The sequence below is a fragment of the Mobula birostris genome, chromosome 5, assembly GCF_030028105.1.
Source record: "Mobula birostris isolate sMobBir1 chromosome 5, sMobBir1.hap1, whole genome shotgun sequence".
NCBI classification, from domain to species: Eukaryota; Metazoa; Chordata; class Chondrichthyes; order Myliobatiformes; family Myliobatidae; genus Mobula; species Mobula birostris.
Window position 1 is genome coordinate 177,799,049 of NC_092374.1, and position 11,206 is coordinate 177,810,254.

The 11,206-nt window shown below is 41.9% G+C and overlaps 1 protein-coding gene across 1 annotated transcript; it reads right to left on the minus strand.

Annotated features, from left to right (window-relative positions):
* Window positions 1-3,545: 3,545 nt before the first annotated feature.
* LOC140198426 (probable G-protein coupled receptor 139) lies at window positions 3,546-5,700 on the minus strand. Its single transcript, XM_072259516.1, has 2 exons — window positions 5,544-5,700; window positions 3,546-4,423 (listed from the first exon to the last, which is right to left on the minus strand). The coding sequence occupies exons 1-2, from the start codon at window positions 5,698-5,700 to the stop codon at window positions 3,546-3,548; spliced, it is 1,035 nt and encodes a 344-aa protein (XP_072115617.1).
* Window positions 5,701-11,206: the final 5,506 nt, after the last annotated feature.

The window sequence follows — 11,206 nt, forward strand, 5'->3', positions numbered from 1 at the left end:
CAAAAGTTTAGGAGTAACAGGAGGGGGGACTTATTTACTCAGAGAGTGGTAGCTGTGTCGAACGAGCTTCCAGCAGGAGTGGTTGAGGCAGGTTCGATGTTGTTATTTAAAGTTAACTTGGATAGCTATATGGACTGGAAAGGAATGCAGGGTTATGGGCTGAGTGCAGGTCCGTGGGACTAGGTGAGAGTAAGAGTTCGGCACGGATTAGAAGAGCCGAGATGGTCTGTTTCCGTACTGTAATTGTTATATGTTATATGGTTATATGGTAACGGAGACGCATCTTTTTTCCCTTATTATGGAGAAAGAGAGCCTGTGGTATGTCGAATAACGGATGAACGAGCAGTTTTTGGAGTGCTGCAAGTCTGCGTCTTTGCTGTTGCTTTGGTCACGTTTGAGTACTCGGTGGCGGGTACCGATTTTTTGTTTTGCCGGTAGGGGGAGGTATGATCGTTGAATGCTGCCGCTTATACGCGGGAGAGAGTGGAGTTTGCGGCATTTTAGGTTTCCAATTAACTGTCATTCATTCTGTGGGCATTACCCTGCTTTCGTGGATGGTTGTGAAGAAAAACCACTTCAGGATGTACATTGTAGACAATTGTCTGACTTTAAATATACCTTTGAAAACCTTGAAAATAATTAATGAGGCTCAGTCATTGGATGATATATACATGGACGATTGGCAAAGTGCCTATTACAAGGGACTATCATAATGCGTTCATTTGAAAATTCACAGATTCGATTCAGAGTCTGTTTTTCCATAATGACAACGGATAATGGTGGAAGAGTATTATTCTGACTAAGTGTTCCGTCATGATCAGCGTTGTGGCCTCTGTAATTTGTGATGCATGTACGTCGCATGGACGAAATTTTAATTTGGGTTGATTCGTAAGTTTGAAGAAAGTATGGTTAGTAAGAAATGAATTGTCTGTAATGATTTGCTTCAGAGTGCTACCGTAAAGCCCCATCTAAGATGCCTCCAGTGTGCTTAAAAACATGGTGCACATACCGAGGATGGAGGGTTAAACCGAAATAACGGAAGGTTGATGACAATACCTTCAATATGCAGATAAAATCAGGCTGCTGTTGAATCCCAAGGGAGGAATTTCTAGACCTAGGAGATGTCTTTTAGAGAACCTTCAGGTTGAGCCCAGCAGGGGATTCCCGATTCTGGATTGAGTGTTGTGCAATGGACCAGAATTTATTAAAGAGTTTACGGTAAAAGAACCTTTAGGGCAAGTGATCCTTAATCGAATTCACACTTAAATCTCAGAAGGACGTATCAGATTTACGGTGGAATAAATAGAATCACGGAGGTATGAGAGAGGGGGTGGCCAAAATTAGTTCCAAATGGACAATGACAGTGATTACAGCTGAGCAATAATGGTTGGAATTTCTGGATGCAATTCGGAAGGCACAGGATGTGTACACCGCAAAGAGAAAGAAGACCGTTAAAGGCAATGTGACACAATGCTCACTAGCAAGAGCAGTCAAAGCCAACATATAAACCAAAGAGATGGCATAAAATAAAGAAAATGTTCATGGGAAGTTAGAGGATTGGAAAGGTTTTTAAAAAACAACAAAGAGAAAGTAAAAAGGCATTAAGAAGAAAAAATGGAAAACGAAATTAAGCGAGATAATACTACGACAAAGGATATCAAACGCTCCTTCAGAAAAATAGAATGTAAAAGAGAGGCGAGGGGATATATCTGGCCACTTGAAAATGGTGCTCGAGGGCTAGTAATGGGGGTGGAAGAAACGAGCAGATTGGTCAACGTTATAGAGTGTCACGGGTAAACAGAGTGTGAAGCTGCCATTACTCGGGAGAAGGTGACAGGGAACTTGAAAGGTCAGAATGTAGATAGGTCACCAGGACCATAGGTGTACATCGCAGGGTTCTGAAAGCGTTTGCAGAAGAGATTGAGGAGGCATCAGTAATAATCTTTCAATAATAACTAGATTCCTCAATGGTACCGGAAGAGTGAAAGATTGTAAATGTCTCCCCACACTCTAAGACGGGAAAGAGACAGAAGAAAGTTAATTGCAAACCAATTGGTCTGCCCTCAGCTGTGCAGAACATGGTGGAGTTGAATGTTAAGGATATAGTTTCGGGGTACCTAGAGACACACAATAAATTTGACCATAGTCAGCATTGTTGACTGACTGGAAACTCTTGCCTGACAAACTTGTGGGAATATTTTGAAAAAAAAGTAACAACCAGGATAGACAAAGGAGGATTGCCTGATGGTGTGTACTTCTATTTTCAGAAGACACTTCACAAAGTGGCACATATGAGTGCGTTTAAGAAGTTAAGAGCCAATTTTATTACAGGAAAGATAACAGCGTGGATAAAGGTAGTGACTGAATGGCAGGAGGGAATAAAGGGAACATTTTCTGAGTGGGAATCAAGGGGTCCTTTTCTGATTGGCTGCTGATGACTAGTGGTGAACCACTAGTCTCACTGTGAGTACCTTTCGCCTTTATCTTAGGAAGGATGTGCAGACACTAGAGACGGTTCAAAGGATGCTCAGGAAAATGATGCCTGGCTTGAGTTGCTTGTCATATGAAGAGCTAATAGTGGCACTGTTCCTGTATTCACTGCAGTTCAGCAGAATGAGAGGTGTCTTCACTGGAAACTATCGAATGCTGAAAGGCCTTGATCGGGTGGATATGGAGAGTATGTTTACTATGGTGGGATGGTGTAAGTTAGAAGTTCACATTGCAGTGCTAATTGTGGGGAATATTCCAGTGCTGCAGGGAGAGGAGGTTCTGAGTCAGTAAGGGAATGAATCTGTCGATCTAGGCAGAACACAATGCATGAGTGATCCCAGCAAAGACTATTATTTAGGCCTGTAATTAGTGTGAAGGATATTGAAGTAAATGTTTGCAGCAATCCCGAAGATGGGTATAGTAATTGTAATCGGCGAATTTATTAATATAAACATGCGATCTGACGGCAGTAACATCTGGTGCAATAAGGGGGAGACTCTGTAATGTGTTCCGGATAAAAAAAAACCTTGATTATCATTTCTTTCTTCAACGTGCAAGTGAAGATTACTACGCTGTTTTTCTGGCAAATGATCCAAGCCACGAAGATTCAATGTGAATGGGAGCACCTGGAAACAGGGGTGAATTTCTCAAGAAGTGCTGAGATTATTATAAGGTGGGTAAAGAAATAACCGATTTAGTCTTGTAATAGACACATCGAAGATTGGGACAATCCAGTTAAATGCGATGAGCCAATTGCAGACATGTCAGATTCATCGCGAACAGGTTTAGAAAAGAAAGGTGCACGGCACCTATCTTTTAATTTATTGCAACATATAAAACACCAATAACGAAATAATGCTTTCAGGTGTTGAATAACAAAGAGGAAGAAGGTCCAAAACGTGTAAGATCTGTTTCCACGAAGAATCCTCTTCAATTCATGGTCTGTGCTACGACGAAAAGCGCAGACTGGCGGCAACTTGTGAAGCATTTATGCGAACGACAACGTCATATTCGTCCTCCGGTTCAAGCTCCACTGCCACGTCCGTGGCATCGGATCAGCAACAAACAAGATTTAAGCAAGTAAGCGTGTTCTTCACCTCCTGCCTGAACTTGCTCTGGGTCATTCCATAGATCCACGTGTTTGCGCAGGAGCTGAAGAGCATCAGTAAGACCCCTACCTCATTGGCGATGAAAGAGGGGCTTGTGAGATCCTTGTCCGAGAAATTGACTGTGACTCGAGTGCAGATGAAGGTTACAGTTTGCGTTGTCCACATCAGTATGTAAGTACCGGACACGGTGAAGAGTAAGATGATGGACTTACGCCGACTCTCCATCTCACTGTCATTTCCATCATGTCCCTTCAGGCGCCGTCGAACCCTACTGAACACTACAATGTTCCGGACCGTCAGCCCGTTCAGGACTACGATCAGTACGAATGGAATTAAGGACAGAGAGCTGCTACAAATCCAGGAGTAAACCACCCACCAAATGTAGGTGAAATACGCGACTATAGGCTGACACCCATAGTTCACGTTATCCATAACGTAGCGTGGCTCGTACATGAAGTGAAAAGGGATGTATTTTAAGCAGCTCAGCACGCATAACAACACAACAACCACGACGGCCGTCCTCTCCGTACAATATCTGAGTCTCAGTTTCGGACAGGAAATGCTGACAAAGCGGTCAAAGGTAAAAGAAACGGTTAACCAGACGGAATAATCCAACGTAACGATTCGCAGGTAAATATCAGATGGACACACTGTGCTGCGGGTCAGGAAGGAATGAGGGTGATAGCAAGTGTAGATCTTTTGCAGTAACACGTGGAGTATGAGAACGAACAGGTCGGAGATCGTCATCGCCATCATGTAACGCGTCATTCCTCCAGTCAGACCACACTTTCCCCGGTACAGAATCGTTGCGGTGAGCAGACCTACTGTTCAATACAGAAAGACACAGGAAATTAATGTGTAGACAGAAGTACCATATACATTAAGGCTGGATATTCTGTTGGCAGTGATGGAGACATACCACATTATTTAGACAGATAATGATTAAATAGAATTCAAAGAGCTCAGCCCCTCCATCACACTGGCCTACCGGTTCTATTAGCAGAGTCGTGCTCAGTTCAACGGATTATATAAGGATTTCATACTTGGAAATATGAATTTATGATTCAAATTGTTCTTTCTGTAACATTAAAGATAATTCTGTTCCCTACAAAAACGTGACTGGTACGTCCTGGAAAAACGCATCAAGCAAGGCAGCATCCATGCAATGTTTTCATGTTTCAGGATCATTAGTTTCCAACAAAGTTGATGATGAACTTCAAAGACTCCATAAGCGATCCTAGTCCTGAAACAACTTCCATATATACCGTTTGATTGTGTTTTGGAATATGTTTCAGTTATCACAATTAGAGCATTAGTAAGAAATATTTCGTATTGATTCAATTCAAAAACGATCGTGCAATGTTCTAAGTGTCCATTAATCTTATCGGTTCAGGGTAAGATTCCCTCTAACTCCCACAGCTGGCCCCATCATTTTCGTGTTCTTCAGTCTCGTATGGCAGCAACCACCTCCCTGATCATCCCGTCCCCACCTCTGCAACGAATATATGCCTGATACATAGTAGTTTTCTCTCTGTTATTGAAAAATCCCTCTTTATCTTTAACTATCTCCATCATTTCCCCCGACGCTGCTGATATCAGATCCCCATTCTTTCAATATAGTATCGCCATTATCAAACTAATTTAATTACATTAATATTCATTACTCATTTCACAATGACCAATATTAATTCCTCCTTTTCAATGCTTTTTAAAATTCCATTTAATTCCACCTATAGTTACCCAAACTTCGGCATCTATGTAAATTACCTTCAAATTTGTTTCCTGTCAGTTTAGTTGTGTATTGTCACGTTCCCGTAATGGATTTTGAATATTCTTGCATTATTAATTGCAATTCACGTTGCTGCTAGAAGAAAGAGAAAGAAATCACCATCGCAAAGAATTGTTGGAACTGATCAAAAAGACATTAGTCTAATTAAGACTTACCGGGGATACCAAACGCCGCCAGAATCGGATAAATCATTTCATTGACATACAGAATTGGAGCACGTCCCATGCTTGAAAAGCCGCAGTACTGACAACAAACTGTCAGTCCGAGTGGAGTTTGAGCAAGCAGCCCGACTCGGATCACATTAATACCCATGCCTATCCTCCTGTGGGTTCATATTAGTCACGGTGTTTTTAAAAACAATTTTTAGTACTGCAAAGTGAAGTGGTTACACCTATTTCTCCACGGAATACTCGTGGCAAAAATATGAAAAGTTGTAGTTCCGTTGCTGCATCTGAATCCGAGCTGCAGTTTTCTGGGCTTCATAATGCCAGCGAGTGGTTTCACAGACACAGCGGTCGACATAGATGAACTTTATGAATTTAACACAGGGAAATCTGAAATAGAATCTTTTAATCACATTTGCATGAACAGATAGGGGATTGCGACATTTCGCAGTGATTTGTTTAAATGCTGTTTCGATTTCAAAGGCGAATTTTTAACGTCAACTCAATGGGGTAAACTGTGCACTACTAGTGATGGGCGCGGGGTTGCTCAATTCTATGTCATCTTTCGGTGATATCTCTCAAGTATTCAGCTGAGCAATAACTTCTGTATAGTCGCTTTACTACACTTATATCCCGCGTATATTTGTTCAAAAAAGCAAAATTTAAGAACTGTGATATTGGAGCAACAGAGAAAAAAAGTCAAAAATAGTCAACAGATCAGGTGGCGTCTCTGAAAATGATGAGGTTTTAAGTGTATAACGGTCCATTCGATAGAATAGAAAGTACAAGTACTGGATTTTCAATTACAGATAACGTGGAACAACGTAAAACGTGTGAGGATTTGGAGATGAAATAAATCTGAATGATACACGCGGTGTGGTGTCAGTGAAGAGAATGCTGCAAGGCACTGTTCAGCTCAGATGCATAATCGGTTTAATCGATCACTGAGGAAGTCGAAGCTCTGCAGAGGGTATTTTTGATGCAAGAGTTCAGGACATTAAGTGTTTTTTAAAAATATCCTACAGGCATTTAAAATGTTGGTTCCATTTATAGTAGAATCGAAGATATTTTAAATATCATATCAATGTTCTTTGTTGGTTAATTAGTTAAAGTTGACGAAAGTAAAAGTATCGCTGAGCGCCCCTTGCAATAAAAAAAGGCATGTCACTTAGCACGACAAGCAAAATGCTGTCTCCGGACACTCCCGGGCAATTTATCCGGCGCTTTACATGTTGCACATTTAGATGGACCAAAGTGACCTGCTTCCAAACTTTTTCACCTGCCACCACTGATATGTTATAGTCATAGTCATATTTTATTGAGCCCGGGGGAAACTGGTTTTCCCCATAAATAATAAATAAATAGTTGCACCATAAATAATAAATAGTAATAGAACCATAAATAGTTAAATAGTAATATGTAAATTATGCCAGTAAATTATGAAATAACTCCAGGACCAGCCTATCGGCTCAAGGTGACTGACCCTCCAAGGGAGGAGTTGTAAAGTTTGATGGCCACAGGCAGGAATGACTTCCTATGATGCTCTGTGCTGCATCTCGGTGGACTGAGTCTCTGGCTGAATGTACTCCTGTGCCCACCCAGTACATTATGTATTGGATGGGAGGCATTGACCAAGATGGGATGCAACTTAGACAGCATCCTCTTTTCAGACACCACCGTCAGAGAGTCTAGTTCCATCCCAACAACATCACAGGCCTTACGAATGAGTTTGTTGATTCTGTTGGTGTCTGCTACACTCAGCCTGCTGCCCCAGCACACAACAGCAAACATAATAGCACTGGCCACCACAGACTCATAGAACTTTCTCAGCATCATTCGGCAGATGTTAAAGGACCTCAGTCCCTCAGGAAATAGAGTCGGTTCCGACCCTTCCTGTAGACAGCCGCAGTGTTTTTTGACCAGTCCAGTTTATTGTCAATTCGTATCCACAGGTATTTGTAATCCTCCACCACGTCCACACTGACCCCCTGGATGGAAACAGGGATCACCGATACCTTAGCTCTCCTCAGGTCTACCACCAGCTCCTTAGCCTTTTTCACATTAAGCAGCAGATAATTCTGCTCACACCATGTTGCACCTGCATTGGATTCTCTGATCAGGAACTCTGGTTTATTTGTTTCTCAACGAAATATTGCCTTCACGATTGTCACTGCTTGAACTCTGACGAAGGACAATCCTACCTCGTCCGTACTTTTCCTGAACTACACTGGTCTGGTATCCGTGCCTATTAGATCAAAGCTTCTTTTCATTAAAAATTTGAAGAGCAAATCCATTTCTCTCGCACAACTTCCCCCATTTCTCACCTGTCCAAGGCTAAGTCAGATTATTTATTACATGAACGCCGTGTCTGCCCCAGAGAAAACATATCAGGATTTGCGGCCTATTACCCATTGCTCAATATGTTTCGATATATGATATCTAAATGATAACTTCTTGTGAGACATAGAGACCATCGGCTGGGTGCAGAAAGATACTTGAAAGGTGTAGAGGCGACAGGGTTATATCGTGTATAATGTTTAAATTCTCAATGTGATTGCGACTCCTTTCGTGGAAAGGGTCTCAATGGGGAAGAATTTGACTGGTATATCCAGAAGCCTTACTTGCTACAATATGGAAATAGTCCAGCCAAGACTAATGATACAAACACTTATGTGTGGAAATGAACATTTGCAGTTGATCAAAATTTTCATTGATGGAACAAACAGGTCTCGCAAGACTAACGGATGCCTTAAAAAAATTGAACTGTTGTGTTCAACTCTGGTCGTCTCATTACCGGAAAGAAGTGCAAAATTTAGAGAGGGTACAGACTTGTTTTATCAGGCCACTGCCTATAGATCATGTCTTTTGTGGTAAGGGTCAGCAACCTGTTGCTTTTTTTTGGAGCAAAAAGGGTGAGAGGCAACTGAATAAAGGTGAATAAGATGGTAAGATGCACATATTAGGTAAACAACGTCTTTTACAATTGCAGCAATAGATAATACAAGAGGGCATACTTTTATGACAGTGGTGGAAGGTATACGGTGATTTTAGATTGGCAAAATCGATTAAAGGAAATCGTCGGGCTGAGTGGCTAGGAACTTAAAATTTAGACATAACAACGAAGGTTGAAGCGCCTGTACTCTGCTATCTTGCTCTGTGTTCTATTTTTATATAGAGTGGATATTGCGATTCACTTTTGCACAGCATCTAAACGACGTATATTATTTAATTCAAATACTTAAGTACAAACTAACAGGACAGATGACAAGCAACATTGACAGAAAGTTTCTGAAATGTTTTCATGAGACCGCACCTGATTAGTATGAGTCAGGTAACGGATAATGCTGTATTTTCACAAAGATCTTTTGAAGTCATGCTAAGAGGCATGCTCCCTTCTAAGTAGAGTAGCACGTAGTAACTGAAATGGTCTTACGCGCCTTGCCTTTCTTCCGATGCAGCTGGAATCTTCTTGCATATAAATTTAATATACTTTGAAATTATGTTAGTGTAATGTGGAAATATAGCTAACCCATCAGTTGGTTAAATTATACTTTACACAACGTTTCAATTGAAGCATCTTAGAGCTTCAGCGTATTTACTTTTTCAGAGCTTCAAGTTACAGCTCTATTACAAATTGTAGCAATAAACACAGAGATGGAAATCGGTAACTCATTAGTAATCAACCAGACTTAATCAGACACTCGATAACTTGTCGTTGGGCATTGTTCCACACCATCGGCATTGCGCATGGCCCATATGCACAGCACACCTCTCCTTCACCCCCGAGAAACAGGACGTCCCTTCTATGTAAGTAGACATGATATTAACCATGTTTCCTATAGCTCCTGTACAATTGCACACCAAATTTTTTCGCATCAACACAGAGCAAACCTGAGTTCCAGCCATCGGCCACTCCATCCGCCAACATATCCAAGGTCAGCCATCATAATAAGCACCGTTTGTCATCAGAATTCGCCAAAAGACTCAACTTTCATTTCCTCTCCGATCAGCTTTACAAGGAGACTTAGTTCTTTGTCATTCCGTATTCGGCCCTGCCATCAACAGCATCCATAACGCCATAAACCATACGATAAGGGAGTTGGGTAGGAGGCTCAAAAGCAGGACCTCCAAGGTAGTAGGCCTTGCTGCGTTTGCCACGTAATAACGAGAGCAAGAATCGCATGATCAGAGCTTCGGGTTCCTGGATCATTGGAGCCTCTTTTGAGAGAGGAACCACCTGTACAAAAAGGTCAGGTTACACCTGAAACCAAAGGAGTCTAATATCCAAGCAAGCAGGTTTAATAGAGCTGTTCTGGAGGGTTTAAACTAATTTGGCAGGGAGACGGGAACAGGAGTGATGGGGCCGAGGAAGGTGAAGGCAGCAGTAGATCAAAGATAGCGTGCAACAGAAATGATAGAAATGACAGGCTGGAGAGTAGGCATAGTCACAGCTAGTAGGATGATTTACAAGACAATAGAGGCGTGGTGCAGCAAGAACAGAAAGCACCAAATACTGGACTGAAAATGTTATATCGGAATGCACGCAGCATTAGAAATAAAAAGGACGACCTTAAAATTCAGCTACAGATTGGCAAGTATGACGCTGTGGCCATCTCTGAATCCTGGCTAAAAGATGGCTGTCATAGGGAGTAGAACGTCGAAGAATGTACGGTGTATCGAAAAGATAGCTTTGTAGGCAGTGGGTTGTTGTGTCCCTGTGTGTAAGAAATACTATTAGACCATAAGACCATAAGACAAAGGAGCAGAAGTAGGCCATTCGGCCCATCGAGTCCGCTCCGCCTTTTTATCATGAGCTGATCCATTCTCCTATTTAGTCCCACTCCCCCGCCTTCTCACCATAACTGTTGATTCCCTGGCTACTCAGATACCTATCAATCTCTGCCTTAAATACACCCAATGGCTTGGCCTCCACTGCTGCCCGTGGCAACAAATTCCATAGATTCACCACCCTCTGGCTAAAAAAATTTCTTTGCATCTCTGTTCTGAAAGGGTGCCCTTCAATCCTTTAGTCATGCCCTCTCGTACCAGACTCCCCCATCATGGGAAACAACTTTGCCACATCCACTCTGTCCATACCTTTTAAAATTCGAAATGTTTCTATGAGGTCTCCCCTCATTCTTCTGAACTCCAAGGAATACAGTCCAAGAGCGGACAAGCGTTCCTCATATGTTAACCCTCTTACTCCCGGAATTATTCTAGTGAATCTTCTCTGTACCCTCTCCAACGTTAGCACATCCTTTCTTAAATAAGATCAAAACTGCCCACAGTATTCCAAGTGAGGTCTCACCATCGCCTTATAGAGCCTCAGCATCACATCCCTGCTCCTATACTCTATTCCTCTAGAAATGAATGCCAACATTGCATTGGCCTTCTTCACTACTGACTCAACCTGGAGGTTAACTTTAACGGTATCCTGTACGAGGACTCCCAAGTCCCGTTGCATCTCAGAACTTTGAATTCTTTCCCTATTTAAATAATAGTCTGAAAGCATTAGAAAGGCTTGACATAAGATCGGGAGGTGTAGAGTCTCGATGTATTACGTTAAGAAAAGACAAGGGTAAAAGGACTCCAAAGGCAGCTCTATACAGACCTCTAAATAGCATCCCAGATGTGGTTTGCAAATTAAAGAATGA